At 41.5% G+C, this 25955-nt stretch overlaps 2 protein-coding genes across 5 annotated transcripts in view; one reads left to right on the top strand and one right to left on the bottom strand.

The window, feature by feature from the left end:
• Positions 1-18857, bottom strand: part of LOC309612626 (S-adenosyl-L-methionine-dependent tRNA 4-demethylwyosine synthase TYW1) — a 214294-nt gene extending 195437 nt beyond the window's left edge. For 3 of the 4 annotated variants that reach the window (XM_082358575.1, XM_082358572.1, XM_082358574.1), the window contains exons 1-7: positions 18105-18857; positions 17114-17241; positions 16026-16163; positions 10507-10608; positions 8771-8965; positions 6912-7199; positions 103-222 (exon numbers count right to left, since the gene is read on the bottom strand). In XM_082358575.1, coding sequence (XP_082214701.1) covers positions 103-222; positions 6912-7199; positions 8771-8965; positions 10507-10608; positions 16026-16163; positions 17114-17241; positions 18105-18150 — 1017 coding nt within the window. In that variant the 5' untranslated portion in view covers positions 18151-18857. Of the gene's footprint in view, positions 1-102; positions 223-6911; positions 7200-8770; positions 8966-10506; positions 10609-16025; positions 16164-17113; positions 17242-18036 lie in introns of all 4 variants that reach the window. The other variant, XM_082358573.1, reaches the window with a different exon arrangement.
• A 107-nt stretch (positions 18858-18964) lies between these two features.
• On the top strand, positions 18965-25468 carry SBDS (SBDS ribosome maturation factor). The gene is made up of 5 exons (XM_082358678.1): positions 18965-19270; positions 19916-20045; positions 20548-20748; positions 22672-22836; positions 23673-25468. The coding sequence occupies exons 1-5, from the start codon at positions 19143-19145 to the stop codon at positions 23799-23801; spliced, it is 753 nt and encodes a 250-aa protein (XP_082214804.1). The 5' UTR covers positions 18965-19142; the 3' UTR covers positions 23802-25468.
• Positions 25469-25955: the final 487 nt, after the last annotated feature.

The following is a 25955-nucleotide window of genomic DNA, read 5'->3' as shown; positions in this document are numbered from 1 at the left end:
AAACTGTCCAATTATGAGCTCAGATGGACTATGCACCAATACAGATGCTAGATGTCAACCAACTGTAGGATCCCAGCTCACCATTTCCCAAAATTACAGTACCTTTTCTTTCTTCATACGATCCATAATCTTCCCGAGGTCTTCAACATCAATGACAGATTTTATACTCTGATGGTCCTCAGTACCAGACTCTTCCTCACTGGTGCTCCCAAAGGGCTCTTCCTGTTGGAACATCAATGCTTCAGAAATACACTGTGCAAAGTAGCAAAGTGTCTAATATTCTTTCCCAGACTGTAAGTTCACTGGATGGACTTGAGATATTTTAGGCTAGAGGCCAGCCAGCCTCAGGCCAAATCTAAAGGAGCCCATCATTTACACATTATCTATGGCTACTTTCTTAATATGGCAGAGCTGACAGCTGCAACAGAAACAATATGGCCTACAAAGCTGCAGTGGAACCACGGAGTTTTAACCACTAGACTGCCAGGGAAGTCTCTGCATTTTTTAAAAGCATAATTTTAAATGTATTATGGAGTTGGCAAAAACGTAAGGAATCCAAAGAGGACCAATATGAACTAAAAAGGCGAATCCTAGGAGGTAAGTGACACATGGAGCTGAGAGTATCTGCTGAATCTGTGGAACCTATTTTGACAGCAGGACAGGACAAGGGAAGAGCAGGTAAAGTTGAAGGGACGATACTAGGAGGAAATTCTTACACAGGAGACCAGAGTCAAAGCTGGGGACCCCACAAGGCTGCATCCTTGGTGTAAAGATAAACTAGAAAACATGTTCTGTACAAGCAGAGAAAGCAAGAAAAACAGGCACAGAATTTGGGGGGAAGAACAGAGCAAAGAATAGCTGGTTAGAGGGATTTTATTTGGAGGCTTTAAGGTTTGTAGGAGGGGTGAAGAAAGATAATATAATACAAACTCAGAACCAAATTAAACTTGGGTTCCACTCTTAACTAGAAGACAATGGATCACGCATTCCATTTTCTGAAAGAAAATGACTCCCATCTAGAATTCTACACGCAGCCAAAGCATCAATCAACTGTGAAGATGGGATAAAGACTCACAGATATGAAAAGTCTGAAAATCCACCTTTAAAACACCCTTTCTCAAAGAGCTACTGGAGAATGTGCTCCAAAAAACGAGAGTCAGTAGAGAGATAAGAGGATATGAGACACAAGAATTAGGGAACCCAAGAAGCTGGCTGTGGGTGGAAGACACAGGACTTCAGCTGCAGCAAGGCTTCGAGGGCAGCCACGCCACAGTGGAGCAGAAGGAGAGGGCACGCGAGAAGCCACCAAGAATCAGTAACAACTACAGAATACTGAAAAACAACTTTCAGTTCTGATAGTTCTAGAATTAGTGATGGTTATAGAGAAATCAAAACATATGTAGCAACAGGGGGCTTCCCTGGTGGCACAGTGGTTAAGAAGCCGCCTGCCAATGCAGGGGACACGGGTTCGAGCCCTGGTCCACAAAGATCCCAAATGCTGCAGAGCAACTAAGCCTGTGCACCACAACTACTGCGCCTGTGCTCTAAAGCCCGTGAGCCACAACTACTGAGCCTGCGTGCCACAACTACTGAAGCCCATGCACCTAGAGCCCATGCTCCGTAACAAGAGAAGCCACCGCAATGAGAAGCCCATGCACCACAATGAAGAGTAGCCCCCACTCGCCACAGCTAGAGAAAGCCTGTGCATGGCAACGAAGACCCAACACAGCCAAAAATACAATATAAATAAATTTATTTTTAAAAATGCAGCAATAATCTTAAGGAGAATAAATGTATAAGAATGAAAATATAATAATCTAGTATATAGGGCAGATATAAATATGCACACAGTTACAATAATGACAATGAATAATGGTCCAACCAGAAAGTGTGATACAAGAGAATAAGAAGAAGGGAAATGATGCTGTGTGTGTGTGTGTGCGCGTGTGTGTGTGTGTGCGTGTGTGTGTGTGTGTGAGATTTTGACATTTTTAAAAGTCAATAGCAGGAAGGGACTATTATTTAAGAATATAAATGAAAAAGGTAAAAGAATTAAAAGTGGCTGCCTTGGGAAAATAAGAATTAGATAGAAATAGACAAGGAAGTACAGTTTTTAATTATAAGCCTCTAAGTACTATTTGAAGTTTTATATGTACAAGTGTTACTTTTGATTTTAAAAACATTTTTTAACTTAAATTTTTTTAGATGTTAAAAACTATGAGTGGTATCAGCAAAAACGCCAGAGTAGGTAACTCTAAGGGCTTGTTCCCCCACAGACACACCTAAAAATTAAGCAAAAACCAACAGATGTCATTTTGTCAGAACTCTGAGAATTAGTCAAAGGCTTACAAAAACCAAGTAAACACGGAACCAAGAAAAAGGAAAATTAAAGTCAGGTATATAGGTTAAATACAAAAGTCAGTATTACTGTAATTTTTGTTTATAATTCCTTTTTCCCTATATGATTTAAAAGACAAATGCATAAAATAACTAAAAATCCATGTTAATGGGCACACAACATGTAAACTCGTAATTTGTGACAACAGTAACATAGAGGGGATGGGACAGAGCTGAATAGGAGCACAGTTTTTGTATATAAAGGTGATATTAATTCAAATAGAGTGGTGTAAGTCAAAGAGGTTAACTGCAATCCCCAGGGTGACTACCAAAAAATAACTTAAAAATGTACAGAAATGAAAATGAGAAAGGAATCAAATTGGTACCCCACAAAAAAAAAACACAAAAGGCGGCAGTAATGAAAAAATTAAGGAACAAAAAGATGTAAAATATATAGAAAGTATAATTAAATGACAGAAGCGTTTGCTTATCAGTAATTATTATAAGTGAAAATGGGTTAAACTCTCCAATTAAAAGGCAGAGACAAGTAGAATGGATCAAAACAAAGAAGAAGAAAGGGAACCAACTCCACGTTGTCTACAACAGACTCACATTAGATCCAAAGATAAAAAGAGGTTGAAAGTCAAAGGACAGAAAAAGATATTCCAGGGAATTCACTGGCGGTCCAGTGGTTAGGACTCTGTGCTTCCACTGTAGGGGGCCTGGGTTTGATCCCTGGTTGGAGAACTACGATCCTGCAAGCCACGTGGCACAGCCAAAAAAAAAAAACATAAAAAAAAGAAAGAAAAAGATATGCCATGCAAATAATAACCAAAAGAGAGCAAGGGTAGCTATACTAACCTCAGACAAAACAGACTTTAAGCCAAGAATGTTACAAGAGACGAAGGATATTATATATTGATAAAAGTATTAGCCCACCAAGAAGACTTAATGATTATAAACATATATGGACCTAACAGAGCCCAAAACATATGAAGTAAAAATTGACAAACTGAAGGGAGAAAAGATAATTCTACAATAGTTGGAAACTTCAATACCCCACTTTCAATAATGGATAGAACAACTGGATAGAAGATCAATAAGGAAATAGAGGACTGGGACAAGACTATAATCCACTAGACCTAATAGATATATACAGAACATTCCACTCAAAAACAGGAGACTACACATTTTTCTCAAGTGCACATGGAATATTCTCCAGGACAGACCATACATTAGGCCACAAAAGATTAAAATCAACCAAAGTATCTTCTCTGATGACTGTGGAATTCAATAGCTTCTAAAGGAATAAAATACGTAAGAAAAAATTTAACCAAGGTAAACCACTTGGACACTGAAAACTCAAAATATTGCTGAAAGGAACTAAAGACCACATAAATAAATGGAAAGACAGCCCGTGTTCATGGACTGAAAGACTTTATACTGTTAGGATGACAATACTATTCAAAGTGATCTACAAACTCAATACAGTCCCTATCAAAAGCCCAACAATGTGTTTTGCAGAAATGGAAAGACCGCTTCTCAAATTCATATGGAATTGCAAGAAATGGAAAGACCGCTTCTCAAATTCATATGGAATTGCAAGGAACCCAAAATAACCAAAACAACATTGAAAAAGAACAAAGTAGGAGGGCTCCTGATGTCAAAACTTAACTACAAATCTACAGTGTGGTACTGACTTAAGGAGAGACATATAGATCAGTGGAACAGAATCCAGAAATAAACCCACACATCTGTGGACAATGGACTTTTGACAAGGGTGCTAAGTCCATTCAGTCGAGAAAGAATCGTCTTTTCAACAAATGGTGCTGGGAAAAATGGATCTACACATGCCAAAGAATAAAACTGGACCCTGACCTCACACCATACACAAACATAAACTCAAAATGAAGCAAAGACCTAAATATAAGAACTAAAACTATAATATTCTTAGAAGAAAACATAGAAATAACTCTTCATTACCTTGGATTTGGCAATGGATTCATATTATGACCCCTACAGCATGAGCAACAAAAGAAAATATGGACAAATAGATCTTCATGGAAATTAATAACTTTAGTGCATCAAAAGACATGACCAAGAAAGTGAAAAGGAAGTCTATATGGGAGGAAATATTTGCAAGTTATATATCTGGTAAGAGATAAACAACAAGGACCTACTGCATGGCACAGAGAACTATATTCAATATCTTGTAATAACTATAAGTGGAAAAGAATCTGAAAAAGAATATATATACACATATGTGTGTATATATATAAATATATGTGTGTGCGTATATAACTGAATCACTTTCCTGTACACCTGAAACTAACACAGCATTGTAAATCAACTATACTTCAATAAAAATTTTAAAAATTAAAAAAATAAACAAACAAAACCAAAAAAGCCCTCAAGGAGACATCACTTCACACTCACTAGAACGGCTACAATTAAGAAAAAAAAAAAAGTGTTAACAAGGATGTGGAGAAATTGGAAGACTTGTACATTGCTGGTAGGAATGCAAAAAGGTGCAGCCACTGGGGAAAACAGCTTGGTGGTTCCTCAAAATGTTAAACATAGAATTACCACAAGATCCAGCAATCCACTCCTAGGTATATACCCAAAAGAACTGAAAAGTTACTCAAACAAACACCTGTACATGAATATCATAGCAGCACTATTCACAATAGCCAAAAGGTAGAAATAACCAGAATTCTCATCAACAGATAAACGGATCAACAATTCCATTCAATGGAATATTATTCAGCCGTAAAAAGGAATGAAGTACTGACACATGCTACAACATGGATGAACCTTTTTTATGCTAAGTGAAAGAAGTCAGACAAAAAAGCTCACATATTAATGATTCCACTTGTATAAAATATCCAGAATAAGTAAATCCATAGAGACAGAAAGCAAAGTGGAGGTTGTCAGGGCTGAGGGAAAGGGAGTGAAGAGTGACTGCTTAATGGGTAAGGGGTTTTTTTTGAGGTGATGAAAAGGTATTGGAACTTGATACAGGCAGTGGTTACACAAAATTGGGAATGTACTAAATAACACTAGATTGTATGTATTTTAAAATGGTTAATTTTATGCTTTGCAAATTTTACCTCAAAATTTTTTTAAGTTTTTTAAAATGTTAGGAGCCAACTGGAGGGAAGATAAACAAATGAAAGCAAAAAGACTGGCTAGAAAAAGAGCAGAAAAATGAAACAGCAGCTGAAAGGCACAGAACAAAGGAAAGGCTTGTTTCTTATTTGCTTTCTGTGTTTGTTTAAACACAGGTGATTCCAGAGCACATTTATGTATTTCTGGGGACCACCTAGTAGAGAGAGAGAGATTAACAGTGCAGGGGAGAGACACACAATATATGAAGGAACAAAGTCCTTGATCCCAGAACATGCACAGAGTGGGCTTGACAGGAACTAGATACTTGGTCTCCGTGGCAGAAAAGATGGCAGGATTTGTAGACAGGGCGGGGAGGCTCTAAGAGAATTCTCTGTCGGCTTCCTATGAGAGCTGGAGGAAGGGGTGGGGGAAAGAGAGCACTGAACAGTGGTCTCGGAGAGTGAGAGGATGCTGGAGACTGGGGGCAGTTCTGGCTGCACACCTGAGCCTGTGGCCACCAATCTGTGGTCAAAGAGAAGGCAGACAGGTTCCAACCTGGCTTGGGGCTTAGCCAACTGGGTTAGAAGAGGGAGTGGACGGCAAGGGAATTGAAGATGTTTTTAAGAGAACGAGTATAAAATTTAAAAACTGGGTAAAGACAGAAGTGAAGTAAGCAGTTAGCACTACCCTGTGAAAAAAAACATGGGGTCCAAAGAACTTTAAAGTAAGAACACCAGAGAGAGCTCAGAGCTCAGGTCATAGGGACATGAAATGTCAGAGGTGAGCATGGAAGTGGGAGGCCGAGGTCACTGGAGAAAATGGTTCCTGGGGGTGTGAAGGCCAGGAACGGGACAGGATAAATCATCTATGTGGATGGCTCAGCCACCAAGAGGAATGACAGGAACAACGGTGGCGAGAAAGACAGGGAGTCAGAATGTCAAGTTGTTCCCAAATGATGCAAGCGACCAGGTGGCCCAAAGACAACAGCAGTGATACAGCCTGATGTAACACGAGCTTCAAAGGAACTGGGGTATCTGAAGAAAGAGAAATTTTTAGAATGTGAGGGATGAAAGAGAGGAACCTGGGATGACTTGCAGCCTTCAAGTCTGAGTGATTAATGGAGTCGTTAAATAAAAGAGGTCGGGAGGAATATGTGGTTCGGGGATAAAAAGATATGAGCTCAGCCGGGACATACCCAACTTCTCCAGACCCGTTTCCTAACCTGCTAACCGGGGCAGAAACCTACTGGATTCCAGCAATGCAACAATTAAAGAACATATTGAGGAAAGCACCCAGCACAAGATGGCTTATCCTAGGACCCCACTCTCTCCAGAACATCCCCACATGAGCTGCAGCTCTTCCTTCTAACCAGAGGCCAAGGAAGGAGCTTCCCAGGACAGAGGAGAGGTTCAGCACCTCCAAATGCAGGCGGAAACCAGGGAGACATGGACACGTGGGCTCCGTACCTCAGCGCCTCTCTGATGAGATCCCTCTTGAGCGTGAGACCCTGGCTCCACTGCCTCCGAGCCGCGCTGATTAGACTCGCACTTGCCTTTCTCGCAGTTGCCACCGCAGGGTCTTCTCTCGCCTTTACAGAGCGCCTGCAGCCGGGAGATGAACCTAGCCTTCCACGCTGTGAAGTCGGCCTCGATGCTGCCGTGTTTGCTTTTAACCACGTCGCAGTCGCCCTCCCCTCGGGACATCACGCGATGGGCGCCGAGCATCCAGAGCCACTTGTCCACGTTCTTCCCCACCTGCAGGAGGACGAGACAGGTGAGCTACAACAGTCCTCCAGATCAGAGGCCGGCAGCCTGCTCTGCGACAGCCTGGGGTTCCGCTGGGGCCCGGTCCCCGGCCGCTGCTAGGAAGGAGGAACTGCTCAGTCAAAAGGGCTTCAGGCCCTCCAGCCGTTGATATGTTCGGGTAAGATTCTGCAGAAGATTTTTTTTTTTTTTTTTAAATATAGGGACCGACAAATTCTTTTGTTAAACTAAGGGTTAGTACCTGATGAAGGATTTGAAAACTTGTCTTCTAAACCATGGTCAGAATGAAATCACTCAGTAGCAAAATCAGTTTCTTCTAAAATAAAGCCTCTGGGGCCAAAGACCATTAAACAACAAAGTACAAACGGAGCCCATTTGGCAAGACTCATGATTTCATAAGCCAGAAATGCATTTTATTACAGCATGAAGCACTTAAGCTGAGGCACAGGAGTTATCAAGAAGTACAATTAAGAGTTCAAAAACTTAACAGGCTTCCTAAGTGGCAAGACAGTAAACAAAATATTTACATATCTGAATTTTACCTTGTGTCTACTTCCTTTGAAATATGGGGGGGGGCAGGCATGGAGAATACACATCTTGATAGAACAGTTGGATGAAAACAACTTTTACAGAAAGATCTCCACCTTCATCTTTCCTCACATTCTACCAAAGATAGGTGAGCCGAGCTGTGCTCACATCTGGGGAGAGGGACACGTAAAAAAATTCTGATCGCTTTTCAGAACCACTAAGAAACTGAGAGGCTCCACATTTTTCTTTTTTAAAGTATAGAGAATGCAAAGGAAAAGGAGCCAAGTTAATTTCACTCAGAAAAAAGGATCCAGGAGAATAAAAGAAAACAATTAATATTTTATTACATAAAGGGCAGTGAATGTTTTTCTTCTATTTCATTACTTTAAAAAGTAATGATTAGGGACTTCCCTGGTGGTACAGTGGTTAAGGCTCCGTGCTCCCAATACAGGGGGCCCGGGTTCGATCCCTGGTCCGGGAATGAGATCCCACATGCATGCCGCAACTAAGGAGCCCACCTGCCACAACTAAGAAGCCCGCGAGCCATAACTAAGGAGCCCACCTGCCACAACTAAGACCCGGCACAAACAACTATAAATAAATAAAATTAAAAAAAAAAAAAAAGAAAAGAAAAGTAATGATTAAAAGACAACAAGTTAACTGTGTGAAGAGTTAGTTTGGGCAGTAAAGGTCACTCCACAACAGAACAGGTCCCAAAGAATCAGGGACCTTCCATCTACAAGGTCCTGCCTGGGGACAGGAGGCTAGACTCTGGCCATGAATACAAGCCGCTAAGACGCTAGACAATAGGAAGCATTTTCATTCATTTTATTCAATAAAAATTTACTGAGAGCCTCCTATACGGTAGCAATTCCCAGCGATAAAAAGAATAACACAAAAAGTTTATTAATAAGTACCAAAGAGTGTGGATTGTCTCACATACACCCACATGTATGTACCTGTGTAGGTGATTTTTTTTTTTCACTTAAGAGAATGTATCCCTACAATTCAACACATACCTACCTTGTACCTACCTTGTTGAAGTGGCTCACATACGCAGAATTTCCCAGGCCAAACACCGCATATCTCACACCCTTCAGGTACGTTTTGCCAAATCGAAAGTCATTGGCTGCTTCCTCTAGCCACCTGTAGAACCACTCCGCGCTCTCAGTCGGCCGACCGTCAGTGTAGGTAGCAACCAGGAAGGCACAGACATTTTTACTGGTAACCTAACCAACAAATTCATTATTTCAGAAGAGTAGCCAAGATATAAAGTTATCTCAATGAAGAAAATCCTTTTTGAAACGCTGACATTCATATCACACTAACCTCTAAAGACAAAGAGTGCTTTTAGAAATGTTACTTATTTTCAAAAGAGAAAGGAAACAGGGCCAGGACCTTGCACAGGGGAGAAAACCCAGCCCCTTGCTCCTGCCAACACACCTCCTGGTGCCCTTCACCATATACTCCGTCCCATTTCCCAGACTATAAATTCCTATCAGCTCCTGCGTGCCATATTGGAAACAAAAGCCAAATCAGTCAGGAAGAAATACAGAAAGATCTCTAAAAAATCCCCTGAAAAATCAAAGCAATAAAACGTTAAATGTAAAGTGACTTAACACTTGGCACCATCATCTCCACGGGAAACAAAACACATCTTCAGTCCTGTGAGCCACAGTATTTCATCTGCTCAGGTGTATCTTCACAGTTCCAAGTCAGGAGGTAAGTTATAAGTAATTCCTTACAAATAATTAAGTATCCAAGCTTGCTAATAATTTTAAACAAATAATTTAGAGCGGATTCAAGCTCACTCATTTGTACTCCAACGTATCTTGGGGGAGAAGGAAATGCACATTTACAGCTAGAGGTTTATCCACTAAGAAGGGACTGGCAAATTACAGCCCGCAGGCCCAGTCCCACTCACTGCCTGTTTTTGTAAATAAAATTTTATTGGAACACAGCCACACTCACTCATTTACATACTGTTTTTGGCTGTTTCGTGCCTCAAAGGCAGAACTCAGTAGCTGCGTGGCCCACAAAGCTGAAGATATTTACCATCTGGCACTTTAAAGAAAAGGCCTGTCGATGCCTGTTCCAACTGCTTCTCCAACTTTAGCTGCTTCAGAATCACCTGGGACACTTGTTAAAACACAGCCCCACATCCAGACTTTGATTCCGCGGGGCTGGGCTAGGACCTGAGAATCTGCATTTCTAACGAGTTCCCAGAAATGCTGATACTGTCGGTTCAAGGACCACGCTTGGAGAACCGCTGCTGTCAGGCCAACTTCCCTACCTGGGCATGGCTAGAGGAGGGGGCAGGGCATTCCTCAGGTGAAGAAATGAAGCTCTCACAGATACGACATTACACCTGGAGGTCACACGGCCAGTTAAAGAGATTTCTCTAACTCCAAAACCCATACTGCTTCTGCCACCCAAGTGGCTCCTGACCTTTCAGCAGGCTTACACGTGGTTCACATGCCCGGCACACGGCCATCAGTGACAACCCTCTTTGATTACGACAGTCAAAGCAGGAGGGAACTTCCAACCACCCAAGCTTTCAGTCTAACACCCCAGAGGGACCGGCCCCGCATCATGCCCAAGTCAGCACGCCACCACACACTCAGCACCTGACTGACACTGAACGCTCAACCGACTGGAATCCTTTAGCGTGAAAATTAAATTTATTCTGAAGAGTCTGTTTATCCCAGAACACAGGAGGTCAATTAAATTTGAAAGTTATGATTGAAGGAAAAATAAGACAATTACCAACCTCTTCTACTAGATGGTCATCTGGGTCATATTCCTTCAGATTAATAACTGCCACAGGCAGATCAAGGGAGCTAACTGCTTCGGCAAGAACTGTCGCAAATCCCTGATAGGAGGGAAAAAAATCAAATAAAGTCTTCAATAAGCTAAATAAATGAAAAATACAGTCTTCATTTATTCCTGTTGGCAAGGTAATGAAGCATTTAGCATGAAAAGCTTTTCCGGTGACTGACATGTAACACCATCAACACAAATTCTATTCTTATTTCTACCATTTTCTCAAGCATCTTTACAGAGACCAATCACTCAGCTGTGTTGTTCTCACTCTACAAGTACATATGTGGGATTATATGTACTTGTAGACATTTCGGCTGCTTTGCCCCACTAGAAGAAACATATAGACGGAGAAGAAATACCAAAGAGGGAGGAGAGTGGGAAATATGAGAACTGCGAGCACATTTCTGGGAGACAGAAAGCAGAAAGCAGCAGGCTGACAGACCGAAGAAAGCCTCGGGGGAGACAGAGAACCAGAGGGGCTCTGGGATCAGTCAGTCACGGGGGCAAAAATGGGAGGGAGCAGTGGGCCAGAGAAGACCCTGGGGCATACAGAGAAACTGTATCATATGGGACCGGTGCACACAGAGCCTCAGCGACACTCACCTTTTACCCCCAGGCAGACTCCTGCTACTCTCTTCTCCAAACAAAATGAACCAAATGGTTGGGGAAGGCTACAACTTCTAGCCAGATGTTGGCACCCCAGGGAATTCTCTTCCTCTTTCTGGCCTGGTAGCCTAACACTTGGCTCACCACCTGCCAGGACTAAAGCTAAGCCTGCCCTCGCCATTTACTGGGCATCCACCAGGCCAGTCTCAGCTCTGGGCGATATTACCCAACAGGGAACAAGGCACACATGTTCCCTGCCCTTAAGGAGCATCAAGGAACATCCTCAAGGAGATGTTCTAATGGACAGAGAGAGAATAAACACACAAATGAGAAAATACACAGTATATCAGATGGTGATCAGTGCTGTGGAGGAAAAGAGGATAAGGGGTAAGAATGCGGTATTGGAGGCATGGGGAGAGTTGTTATTTTACATAAGGAGGGTCAGGACAGGTATATAGAATAAAAAATAAATATTTGGTCTTTGTCTCCAGGGAGCTCGTAGAGCTCCTAAAATCCTTGGAACTTGCTGTCTTTGGTGTGTTAATGAGATGACTCATGGGGTTGCGGTGGGGGACTAGGTAGCTTCAGGATGGGGGCTGGTCAGCGGAAAACCAACCCTGGGATTAAAGGCTTAGAACTTTCAACATCTTCTCTCCCTGTGGGGAGGGGAGGGGAGGGGTGGCAGGAGATGCAGTTCAATCAGATATGGTCGATGATTTAATCAGTCATGCTTACGTAATGAAATCTCCATAAAAAACCCTAAATGACAGGGGTTGGGGGACACATTGATATGCCGAGGAGGTGGCACGTCAAAATAGGACACACAAGCTCTGTGCCGCCCCTCCCCCCAAGACCTGCCCCATCATCTCTCCCATTTGTCTCTTTCTGAGTTGTATCCATTATGATAAACCAGTAGACTAAGCAAAGCAATTCCCTGCATTCTGTGAGTCATTCTAGGGAATTAGCAAACCTACGAAAGAGACTGTGGGAACCCCTGAATGTATAGCTGGCCAGTCAGGAGTACACATGGCCCCTGGGACTTGTGACTGGTGTCTGAGGTGGGGACAATCTGACAATAACTCGAGTAGACAGTACCAGAATCGGAAAATAGGTGTGGGAAAACAACTATTTGGTGTCAGACAACACTGCCACAGGCCTCAAAAATAAAGACTTGAGCAAGACCTGAAGGAAGTGAGAGAGCAAGCCAGAGGCTATCCCCAGCAGAGGGACGTGTAAGTGAAAAGGCCCAAACGCGCGAGCACACTCGGCAAGGAGGTTAATAAGACTGGAGGAGGGCACCAAGGACATGAGGTAAAGGAGATGGTGGAGACCCAGAAGTGAGGGCCTCTTGGCCACCATGGGGGCTTTGGCATTTGCTTTAAGTGAATGAGGGAGTCACTGCATGGTATTAAGCCAAGATGATTAACACCATTTCGCCTAAGTTCTCACGGTCCCTGTGGTTGCTGGGACGGGCTAAACGAAGGAGGCTGAGGATGAGATGACCGCAGTAACCCAGACAAAGTATGAGGGAGGCTGGCTTAGGCCGGGGCAGCAGCAGTGAAGGCGGTAAGAAGTGACTGGAATCTGGATCTATTCTGAAAGTAGAACACGCAGCATGTGCTGACAGACTGGATGTGGGTAGTAAGAAAAAGAGAGAAGTCAAAGGTTTTTTTGAACTGGGCAACTGGAAGGATGCAGTTGCCATTTATCGGAATGGGAAAAATTAGAGGTGGAAGAGGTTTGGGCAGAAAATCGGGAGTTTAGTTGTGAGCACACTAATTCTGAGTCGCCTACTACACATCCATCCACATGAAGATCTAAGATAGATAGGCAGCTGGGGATGAGTGTCTGGGGTTGAGAGGAAAAGTTCAGATTAGAAACATACATTTAGAGGCCATCATCTACTACAGGGATCAGCACACTAGGGCCTGCAGGCCAGATCCGGCCCTCTGTCTTTATAAGTAAAGGTTACTGGAATACAGTCATGCTCATTTATTTACACATGGTCCACGGCTGCTTTCACACGACATCAGCGGAGCTGAACAGCTGCAACAAAGACCATACGCCTTGCAAAACCTGAAAACCTAAAAAACATATGTAAAATAAAATATCTAGCCCTTTACAGAAAAACTCTGTCAAATTCTAATAAATAGAACTGAAAGCTCTAGATAACAAGATCCCTTAGAGAGTGAAGTGAGTGCAGATAAAGACATAGTCTCAAGAACTGTGCCCTGGGACGCTCCTATCTTTGCAAGGCAAGAAGATGAGGAGAAATCCACAAATGACAGTGAGGCAGACTAGCCTCAGCAGAGGAGGAGGAGAACCTAGAGAAGAGTGTCCCAAAAGTTCAATGGAGAAAGTATGTCAACAAGGAAGGAGCTGTCGTGCAGCTAAGAGGCCAAGTAAGATGAAGACTGGGAATTAATTAGCGACATGAAAGTCACTGGGAGCAGGCTGGGGCACACAAGCCTAACTGGAGTGGGTCAAGAAAGACAGGAGTAGAGAAATTAGAGACAGCAAGCACAGACAACACTTTCAAGGAGTAATACTATAAAAAAAAAAAAAAAATTGAGGTGGTAGTTAGAGGGAGATGTGAGGTAGATAGGTCACCTGGCATACCCTGACCCACCTTGCACACAGCATACAGTGAGAACTAACAACTAGAGAAAACAAGTCTATTTACACAGTTAACAGAGAAAATCCACACCAGCTACCCCATCATTCCATCCTAAATATGAACAGAAAACCACAGATCACCAAGACCATGATGAGAACAAGTGACAGGAAAGATAAATAGCAGCAGCAGAAACATGGAGGAAGCAGATAAATCAGGAACTCACTGAAATATATTCTTAGATTATGAAAAAGATGCAATAGAAATTGAACAGAATGGCATTTTTGCAATTAAAAACATTATAGCCGAACTAAAACATTCAAAAAAACGGTTTGGAATTGAAATCCAAGAACCCAGAACAGAAAGAAAGTTACCAAAAGTTATGAGAGAGGATTTGAGACACAGAAGACCATCCAAAGGGTCCAACATCCAACTAACCAAGTAGAACAGAGAAAACAGAAGGGAAAGAAGTTTACCCAAGAAATATCAGCAGAATTAATGCACACAAATTTTCAAAACAAAACAGCCCAAGTATACAATACAATGGCTGAAAAAGACCCAACCTAGACACTATCTCACAAAAGCTCCAAATATCTAGGACAAGGGAATTATTCTAAAAGCTTCTAGGGGGCTTCCCTGGTGGCGCAGTGGTTAAGAATCCATCTGCCAATGCAGGGGACACGGGTTCGAGCCCTGGTCCGTGAAGATCCCACATGCCGCGGAACAACTAAGCCCGTGAGCCACAACTACTGAGCCTGCGCTCTAGAGCCCACGAGTCACAACTACGGAACCCATGCACCACAACTACTGAAGCCTGCACGCCTAGAGACCATGCTCTGCAACAAGAGAAGTCACCGCAATGAGAAGCCCGCGCACGCCCGCGCACCACAACAAAGAGTAGCCCCCTCTCGCCGCAACTAGAGAAAGCCTGCATGCAGTAATGAAGACCCAACACAGCCAAAGTAAATAAAATAAAAAATAAATAAATTTATTGAAAAAAAAAAAAAGACAAGGATGTAATGCCCTCAAAGTTGTAAGAAAAGAATTTTGCCCGAGTCTTCTATACCAAGCCAAATACAAATCAATCAAATGTGAAAGCCAAATAGAGAAATTCAGATGGCACAGCTTTAAGAAGGGGGGCCATTTAACTCATATCAACAATGATGTGGGCAACAATATTAAGCCGCTGAGATCTGAGGAACTGACTAATACAAGGAGTCAATAACTTTTATCTAACTTGATTAATCTAGAAACATGGCAGAAGGAGGTTCAAGAAATAACCCTCAGAGGAATTAAAAACAGAAATATCAATAGTTAAAATGGATTCTCTGAAGAGTACTTTTCATTATGAACCCTCTGTACACCTGGATTTGTTACCATCTGCAAGTATTAATTTGATCTTTTAAAAAAATGTAAAAGCAGGCATAAAAGAGAGGCTAGGAATGAGATCTTCTATGAGTAACATAAAAGGACTTTGTTTCCGCAGCTCAGATGCCTTTCTAATGTTTCTTCCAGTTTCCTGCCTCTGCTGCTTAAGGTTGAACTTACTTATAAGTGACCTTCAATTATGACACACACAACAAAATACTGAAAACCTTTTAAAAAGTAGTATTCTACAAAACATCCACGAGAGGGCAGTAGAACCCTCTTTAATACTCTACCAAAACAACGACAAGGAATTCTGTTTTTAATTCATTTTCATGTTAGGCTTAGACTCTTTTCCTAGAAAGCAATAAATAGCTGTGACCTTTATAATAAAGAAGCAGGCAGCATCTAAATACAATTAAAGCATCTTTCAGCTATGTATCTGCAGCCGGTATCTATACAGTATTCAATGTATATCGTTAACACTTTTAACACTGAGAAATCAAAATACATTTCATTAAATAGATGTGTGAAGTTGTGAACGTCAGGGTCCATACTGGACATACTGCTGCCATTTTTCACTATCCCCTACTTCTATACACAGTAATGGACTTGGAACTCCAAGTCTCCATTCTGCTGAGCAGAAGCAAGCTTCAGAACAAAGACCCCGCATGACAGTGACCACCAGACACCCCCAATCAGCTGAAATTGAGATGAAACCCACCCACCACCCCAGAAAGGAAAAATGTATGCTGTAAAAAGGAAAAACAAAGATGAAAAAAGATTAGAAGATCAATTCAGTTCACTGCTAAAGAATACTTTTCAGAAATTTTCTTAAAAGATCAGGAGACCCAATGAAAAGTGTCATTATAAGTTCTTACCTTTGCTGTGCCAGTCTGAGAACCATAGAAAATCTTCACTCCAGACACAAAGACTTCCTTCTTTTGAAGAGAGATATAGCCATTTGTCATCAAATCCCAAGATGCTTTTGGAACGGTTTTCTCCTGTGAGTTTTTGTTCTTGAAATAAACACAAAATCCATCAAGTTTGAATATTTTCCCAACTTCATTAGGGATGAAAATTATAAGTCGCTCAGATACTGACCCATTTTATTATTCTCTTAATCTTTCGATTGTACTCCTCAAATATTAACCCCTTGGTATAATTAGGTCCTTTAAAAGCAGGGCCCTCATTTCTTAAGACTATAATGATTCCCATTCCTTCCAGGATAAAACTACACGTACTTTCACCCATAATGTGTTGTAGTGGAATAATAGTAGAAACTTATTTTCTGATTCTTAATTACTGGAAAGAAAAGAGAAGACTACTACCCCTTAAGGGTGCTAAGCAGATTTGGGTTTTTTGCAAAAGTTTAATTTTTCATTACAAAACCTTCCTGTATCTTAACAATGAGACTTCCACAGCCCATCAAAGAAAAGGTAAATAACTTAGTCTATAAAAACTGACAAGAAAAATTTTTTGGCATTGAAAAACTATTTCTAGAGACCAAACATAAAAGTGATCGAAAGTTCCTTTTAGAATTTCTGTATTTTTCTGGAAGCCTTAGAAAATCTGCACTCTGCATTCTCTACAAAATTTGATGCCAAATACTCTCCTAGAAAAATTAACTCCACTTGGGTTTCCCTGGTGGCACAGTGGTAAAGAATCCGCCTGCTAATGCAAGGGACACGGGTTCAAGCCCTGGCCCAGGAAGATCCCACAGGCTACGGAGCAACTAAGCCCGTGTGCCATAACTACTGAGGCTGCATGCCGCAACTACTGGAGCCTGCGTGCCTAGAGCCCGTGCTCCGTAACAAGAGAAGCTACCGCAATGAGAAGCCCGCGCACCACAACAAAGAGTAGCCCCCGCTCGCCGTAACTAGAGAAAGCCCACACGCGACGAAGACTCAACACAGCCAAAAATAAATAAATATATATATATTTTAAAAATAAAGGTAACTCCACTTACCTGCTTTCTGATGACAATCTGGAAACAAATCCAAAGGCTAAAGCCAAAGGCAAAGCCCAAATATATGTAAAACCTGTTTATCCATAATGATATTAAAGATGAGAAGTCCCACATATCCAAAGAAGGATCTAAATTTAAAATGACACATACAAGTAATTTTATTTGAAGTTACATATACAATGATGCCCATTCTTATTTTAAGAGAAAAAAAAAGAAAAACCAACCTTCATATTCAACAACCCCACTAAGAAATCTATAAAAAGCAACTCTAATAAAAACAAAACACTGTGATATGTAATATAATTGTCATAATGATAATGCTAATTCAAAAAAAGAATATAAAATTTTATCTTCATTTGAATATAGCGATTGGAAAAGAAGGGAACATAAAGTCAAAACACTTTATGTGGAATTATGAGTTAATTTTGCTTTGTTACGCTGCTCCATAAGGAAAATAATACTAAACGTATTCCTCTTTTTTTAATTTTATTTTTAGAGACCCACAGCTACTTGCAAAGGGTTCTCAAATAATTGACCTCAAGTCCCACTTTTTTTTAAGGGAGACATGGATGGACCTGGCCTCAAATGCTGAACCTGGGGGTAATTTCAAAAGGCAAAGTCTAAGATTTGAGGTTTACAGGTGCTACTCCTGGAAAGGACCAAAAGTCCTCAACACACGTGGGTAAGGGGGAGACAGTTTTCTCTGTCTTTTGCTTGAGGTTAGAAGCATAGTTCTAAACTCATCTCCTAGCCTCAAAAGGCAAAAGCCAGGTCACGAGCAGGGATCAGTCCTCCCCTGCCCCCAGCGGCACCGGTCCCGGGCTGACAAGGGCAACATACTCTGGAGGAAGGGGCCCGAGGGTCTCAAAAAAACGGTTTCCTCCCTTCCCACCCCACGAACCTTACCCGCCTGGGGACCTTACCCATTCTCCTCAGAGCCCGAGCCCTGCGGCCCAACAAGACACCAGGACTGCGGACCTAAGAAACTTACTGTCCGGCGTGGATACTGGGAAACTACCAGAAATACCTCGCAGCATTAGCTGGGTGCCCACACTCGGAGGACCGGGGGGCAGCCATGCCACTCGCAGACCTGTCCGGATTGGCTCAGAGGAGGAAGGGGGCGGGCCCAGAGAAAAGCACCGCCCACAGCTCCCGGCGAGGAAGCGGGAGCGCTCCCCGCGGCTCAGGAATCCGCGCTTGAGAGTTAGGGGCGAATCCGGACAGAAGCAGGGAAAAAAGGTGGGGGAGGGAAAGGCGGCGTTAATAGACTAAGGGCATCGTCAACCGAATGCAATCTGTGAGCCTGTTTGAATCTCATTTGAAACACACCGACTGTAAAAAGGCATTATTTAGGGGAAATTTGATTATGGACTAGCTGTGAGACGCTATTAAGGAATTATGGTTAATCTCGTTGGGTGTATTTGTTAGTTTAGACAAGTTTTTAAAGCTAAAACCTTACGATGATTTATTTTAAAATACTCCAACAAAAAAAAATGAGGGAGAATGAAACAACGGCAAAATGTTGAAAATTGTTGAAGCGGGGTGATCGGTACATGGCAGTTCGTTACACTTTTTTCTCTACGTTTTTTGTTAAAATTTTTCTATAACGAAAGGGTAACGTGGGCGTGGCCCGGAACTCCGCGGAACTGTGAGGCGCCCGGCACTGAGTTTCCACCCGGTCACCAAACATTAGCTCCACCAACCAATCAGAGCTCTTTCGTTCATTCTGGAAAGAAAATTACGTCAAGGAAGAGCCCCTCTCTTTCCGGGCGCGGAACAGTGTCGTAAAAGCCACAATGCGCAGGCGTTCTACCTCCCTCCTCCGCGCCTGGTTGTCGCAACACCTGACGCCTGCGCAGTAAGTTGCGTGGGTGTATTGTGGCGGCAGAGTTAGTCACGGCGCTGCGCAGTCTGCTGGCGTTACCGTGCCGCGCGCCGCCGGGTGGTTATATCGAGGCTCAGTTGGCCCTCAGGCAGGCAGCGTGGGTCTGCCTTGGTTCTTCGGACCCAAGGTCTGTGAGCGGCCACGATGTCGATCTTCACCCCCACCAACCAGATCCGCCTGACCAATGTGGCCGTAGTACGAATGAAGCGAGCCGGGAAGCGCTTCGAAATCGCCTGCTACAAAAACAAAGTCGTAGGCTGGCGGAGCGGCGTGTGAGTGACACTCTACCTCTGGGCCCTGGCCGGCGCTGGTAGCCTCGAAGGCGGCCTCCCTCTGGTCGTCTAACGAATAGGCCCAGCTGGGGTCTCGTCAGGGAAGGAAATGGGAAACTTACTCCTGCTGCCCGGGCTTAGGGTCTAAACCAGACGTTCCCTTTTTTTTTGTTTGGTCGGTTTGGTTTGGGGCTTGGTTTGACTTTGCTTCGCGGGTGTCATAAAAAGCCACAGCCAAGAAACCCTCATAACTGTGGTCCTTTTGTCAGAATAATGATCAAGGCAAAGGGCCTGGTCTTTCAGGTGCATCTATAGTTCCTGCGTTTGTCGCAGATCTCAGCCCAGTAGTTTCAGCGAAGTGCGTAAGGTCTTCACTGCTGCCATCTAGGGGCTGGAATTCCTTGGCAGCAGCCGGACCCCACCCTTCAGTGATGGCACACATATTCCCGCGACGTTTTTCACCTCTGAGTAACTGCGAATACAAATGGAGTTCTGGATTACGAAATGGTCCCCTGGAACCGAGGGTCATTTAGGAGTATTTGTTGTTTCTTACTATTCATATCGTCTCCGTCTTGTATTTAAATATGAATGAACTTCGAAGTTTCAAGCATACTCACTTAGGACTTTCTCTCCTGTCCTCCCAAGGGAAAAAGACCTTGACGAAGTTCTGCAGACCCACTCAGTGTTTGTAAATGTCTCTAAAGGTCAGGTTGCAAGGAAGGAAGATCTCATCAGTGCGTTTGGAACAGATGACCAGACTGAAATCTGTAAGCAGGTGGGTTCTAACAGTTGCAGCATAATTGATCCTAATATCCATTAGTATTAGATATTAGATTACAGGTATGTTAAACTTTAAAGTAGTATTTTTTTGGAGTGAACAGTTACTATGCAATAATTCGATCTGTGCAACATCACTTTTAATAATTCAGGACATGGATATTTTTTGCTAAAGCCTCCAGAAATCAGATTTCCTACTAAACTGCCTTATTTTGTCCATTTATATATTTTTAGTGTAATATATCTGAAAATAGAATTCCTTTTCAAGTATTTCATCACTTACACCCTCTGCTAAGATTACCTTTACCCCATCCCCCATCTAAATAAGTAACATTTTGGAACAAGATAATCCCTTTAGGCAAAGCTCAAGTTATTACCAAATATCAGTAGCTGAAGAGGATGAAATTTAATTTTCTCCCCAGTTATTAATTCCTGTGGTTAGTTAACAAATAGTGTGGAATAAAGACATTACTTTTCTTAAACTTGTTGGGTTTTTTAAGATTTTGACTAAAGGAGAGGTTCAAGTGTCAGATAAAGAACGGCACACACAGCTGGAGCAGATGTTTAGGGACATTGCAACTATTGTGGCCGACAAATGTGTGAACCCTGAAACAAAGAGACCATACACCGTTATCCTAATTGAGAGAGCCATGAAGGACATCCACTATTCCGTCAAACCCAACAAGAGTACAAAACAGCAGGTGAGTTGTTTTTTAATGTCAAAAAGTGTCCATGAAAATCAGTGTTCTCTGAGGAAAACATTAAAATAGTTGGTCTGTAATAACAAAATGGCACTACTTGGAAGCAAGTGGGAAGAGGTTTGGGGTAGAGGGGAGGGGAACGATGGAGGTTGTAGAGAGGAGTGATGGACTTTGTTTTAACTAAACACAAATATACTAGGACTCTCACCTTCCTATCCAAGTCAGACCTTTAAAGATAAAACTTGGATTCTTCCAACAAGGACCTACTGTATAGCACAGGGAACTTGGCTCAATATTCAGTAATAACCTAAATGGGAAAAGAATTTGAAAAAGAATAGATACTTGTATGGGTATAACTGAATCCCTTTGCTGTACACCTGTAGCTAACACATCATTGTTAATCAACTATACTCCAATATAAAATAAAAAATGTTTTTACAAAGATAAAACTTGCATTTTTAAAGCATCATTTTAACCCCAGTTGTTAGATTTTTTTTTTTAATTATTTATTTTTATTTATTTATTTATGGCTGTGTTGGGTCTTCGTTTCTGTGCGAGGGCTTTCTCTAGTTGCGGCAAGCGGGGGCCACTCTTCATCACGGTGCGCGGGCCTCTCACTATCGCGGCCTCTCTTGTTGCGGAGCACAGGCTCCAGACGCGCAGGCTCAGTAATTGTGGCTCGCAGGCCTAGTTGCTCCGCGGCATGTGGGATCTTCCCAGACCAGGGCTCGAACCCATGTCCCCTGCATTGGCAGGCAGATTCTCTACCACTGCGCCACCAGGGAAGCCCCTAGTTTTTTTTTTTAATGTTTGTATAATACATACACTATAAAAGTCACCCATTTAAAGCCTACAATTCAGTCGTATACTCACAGAGTTTTTGCACCCTTCCCTGCTACCTAATTTGAGAACATTTCATCACCCCCAAATGAAACCCTGTACCTGTTGGCAGTCACTTCTCATTCCTCTGTCTCATAAGGAGGGAATAAGGCAACTGCAAATTTTATTTCTGTTTTTATTGACTTGTCTATTCTGCACATTTCATATAAATGGAGTCATACAGTATGTGGCCCTTTCAAGGTTAATCCATGTTGTAGCATCTATCAGTACTTTTTTCCTTCTTAGGACTGAATAATAGTTCACTGTATGGAAATACCACCTTTTGTTCATTCATCAGTTGGTGGACATTTGGGTTGTTCCCACTTTTTAGCTACCATTAATAATGCTGCTATGAAATTGATTACAAATTTTTGTGTGGACGTATGTTTCCATTTCTCTATACCCAGAAACAGAATTGCTAGCTCATATGGTGACTGTATTAACCTTTTGAGGAATTGCTCAGCCAGTTTCCAAAACAGCTGAGCCATTTTACTTTTCCACAATCAGTGTACAAGGGTTCCAGTTTCTCCACATCCTCAGTGATGTTTGTTATTGTCCAACTTTTTGATTATAGCCATCCTGGGGGTATTATTCTGGTTTTGATTTGCATTTCCCTAATGACTGATAATTTGCCCATATTTTCATGGGCATATTGACCCTTTGTCTGTCTGTCTTTGGAGAAATCACTCTTCAGATCCTTTGACCATTTTTTAGTTGATTAGTTGTCTCTTCATTATTGAGTTGTAAGAGTTCTTTATATATTTTGGATACTAATACCGTATCAAATGCACGATTTGCCAGTATTTTGTCATATTCTATGGGTTGTCTTTTCACTTTCTTGATAGTTTTTTGAAGAACAAAAGGTTTTAATCTTGAAGCCCAATTTATCTATTTTTTTCCTGTGGTTGCTAATGTTCTTCATGTCGTCTAAGAAACCATTGCCCAGTCCAGCTAGATGGAAACTGCTTTGTTTTGAATACCTTCTGCAGTAATGCAGCAGAAGCAGCAAAGAAATTGCAAACGTTTTTAATTTTGTCTTGATAGGCTTTGGAAGTGATAAAGCAGTTAAAGGAGAAAATGCAGATAGAACGTGCTCACATGAGACTTCGGTTCATTGTTCCAGTGAATGAAGGGAAGAAGCTGAAAGAAAAACTCAAGCCACTCATCAAGGTTATAGAAAGTGAAGACTATGGTCAACAGTTAGATATTGTAAGATTAACATACTCTTGTTTCTTTGCTTCCACGTTACCAAAATAGTTTCTTCACTAGTCATAAATCTGTCACAAACATTTAGAAGGTGTGAACAGTAAGACATTTCCAGAAACATCTTAACTAGAATTAGGTAAGACAGTCAAGGTCTCCGTAGAACCAAATTGTCATTAAGAACACTTATAATTTTTGTTTGCTTTTTTAGTTAAATTATTCATGATAAAATGATTTTGGTCAATGCTCATTTTCGATGAGAGAATATATTTTACAGTGAGTCTTCTATTAATGACTTTGCTCACCCCGCAGCTTCAGACATCGTGTAAATTCAGCTGCCTGCAAACCCACGTCTTAGAGCTTTACAGCTTCTTGACAAATAAGCTCTAGAGGATTGTTGCGCTTTCCGCTGTAGATGTAAAACAACACATCTGACACTCTCTGAAGTTCTAAAATCTTTGCAAAACTTTGCACATGGTTTCTAAATAGGCCTTACACCTCTTTTTTTTTTAATTCCTTCAAATGTGGATACAAAGAGATGATTTCATTGGACTGTAAATTTTAATGCTAAATTTTAGTATGAAAAGGACCATAGCCTTACAGCTGAGGAATCTGGAGAAGTCCTCAATAGGGAGAATAATGCCTTGTCACAGAGGCCTGCGTGCATACTTACGGGCAGAGGCTGGACCAGAACCCAGCCCGCCGTCCTGTGCGTTGTCTTATCTGTGGTTGTAGAGAGACCTGGAAAGTATGGCGTGTTTGTCTCATAGGAAGTGAAAGCTGTGTCCATCCTATGGTACTGCTCTTCCTCATGTGGTCACCAGCTGTGTTCAATGTTTCAGGTGTGTCTCATCGACCCCGGCTGCTTCCGAGAAATCGATGAGCTCGTAAAAAAGGAGACAAAAGGCAAAGGCTCTTTGGAAGTACTCAATTTGAAAGACGTGGAAGAAGGAGATGAGAAATTGGAGTGACAGTCATCAGTCTCTTCAGCTGTCAAACACTAAAGCGTTTTCATTTCCCACAGCCCTGTTTTCCTTCTGTGATCTGCCAAATACTTGCTCAGATGTGTTGACATTTTCCATCTTTGTGGCAAACATGTACACAAAAAGACTTTCCTAAGTAAGTATTATAATGTGGGATTAATTTAGTTTTAATTATCAAAGGGGGTTTTAGGCAAAAGTGAAATACAGAGTCCGGAGTAGCATTTTGTTACTGCCTCATGCCTTTGAGCTTTCCAGGGTGAAAGTTATTTGAGACAACTCTTGTGGATAAAAAATAAATTTTGTACATTATAAGAAAATAACTTTGGGAGGATATATCTGTATGACAGAAAGGGAGGATTTGCCAAAAAAGAAAACGTGTAATGTCTTATTTCTACTTAATGAAATGTGTGTATAGGGGTAACTGTCTCGTGACCTAATACAAAGCTTGGATGATGAAAAATAGATAGATTTTCTTGATTTTCTGATTTTCTGAAAAATAGATAGATGATGACTGTGCAGGACTTCAATAATATTCATCAAACATGCTGCCATAGCCTAGATTATTCTTAGTAAAAAATACAGCCATTTATTGCTAATTCTTAAAGTTTATAATATATATTACTAGAGTTGAAAATATATGTAATCAATAAAACCACTGTTTATTTTTGTTAAACTATGGCTTGTATTTCTAGACAGCTTCCTAACTTTTTCTTTTCTCTGCCTCTTGTCTGCTAAGATGGGAGAGTTCTTAGCAGGATTAAACAAGTCAGGAGGAGGAGTGCTCAGAACAGGGCCTGTTCTGTTAAATACCTGGTAAATCTTAGGGATATTATTTGGGATGTAATTGAACTTGAGTGTTTTAGTATTTGAACACTTAAATAGACAATGTGCAAGTTTTTTTAAATCTACTTACCCTCAAAAGAGATAGTCTAGAATACAAAGTAGGGTTTCAGTCAAAATAAACATACAGATGTATTTTATGCACAGAAGTTTTTAAGTGAAAAAGAGTTCTTGACTTGAACAGTTCCTGATTGGTTGATTGAAGTCAAACATTTTTCTCATAGTGTTGGAAGAAATATTCTTAAGACACACTTTCTTTAATGCTGAAATTGAACTACTGTTCTGATACAGTCTTCAAGATGACCCCCTCACTGATTCCATTTTACTTACATAGTTTGTTGTTTTACAAAAATGATCTAAACTTGAAGTCCCAGGAAATTATTTTAACCAATGAAGTTTACACTTTATTTCTAGCTTAAACAGTTAAAGCAACGTTTCAGGTTGAAAGTCATAATTACTAAAAATGTTCAAGAGCTGCATCTTGAATAGAAAAAAGATAAATGTTACCATAACATTGCCTTAAGTTTTTCCCATTCTCATACTCATTTCTTCTAAAAAGCTGGAACTTTAAGAAGTGTTAAATGTAGATCAGAGTCATGTTTCTGAACCTATAAAAAATAAAAAAATTTCTACCTTATATTAATCTCATTATTCAGAAGTAGTTAAAAAGTTTGGTTCATAATTATCTTCCCAGTAGCACTGCTATAATGGATTACCTTAAGGATTATCGGTTTATTTCGCTTTTTCAATGCAAGCTTTATTGTGTACATTTGGTCAGAATGACGTTTCAGAATTAAACCTCTTCTATTAGCAGAGCTCTTTTCTTTGAAGTTTCCCTTGTACCCATACACAACTATTTGTTCCAGCTTATGTAACCTCATACCACTTTGAAATTTCCTCGTGGGCCTTGATTTTTGCCCTACCTTGTGTTATAGAGAGCTGCTTAAACACCTGCCTGGCACGCTAGATTGTGCGCAGCTCAAGGGCAGGAGATGAGCCAGCTCTGTGTATCCTTCCATGGTTTGGACCTAGTAGTTGTGGAATAAATGTCTGTGGAGTTACAAGCATACTCTCTCGGTGGGGGTCCATGCCATCAGAAGTGAGGACAGGTAATGACTTTTCAAATCCATCTTTAAAGCTTGATTGAGTTTTTGTCAGCTAAGCCAGAGCCTCCCACCGTTCATACACATGCATGCTGCTGTGCCGCTGGTGGTTTGTGTCTGCACAGGTCCCCTCAGTCCTAAGGGCTTTTATCTCTGCCTGCAAGCAGCCTCTCACATTTACCCCAGGGTAAATACGCAC

This window comes from Balaenoptera borealis, assembly GCF_965194805.1.
Source record: "Balaenoptera borealis genome assembly, chromosome: 16".
NCBI classification, from domain to species: Eukaryota; Metazoa; Chordata; class Mammalia; order Artiodactyla; family Balaenopteridae; genus Balaenoptera; species Balaenoptera borealis.
The sequence above is the reverse complement of the archived record's forward strand: the minus strand, read 5'-3'. Positions and strand labels throughout refer to the sequence as shown.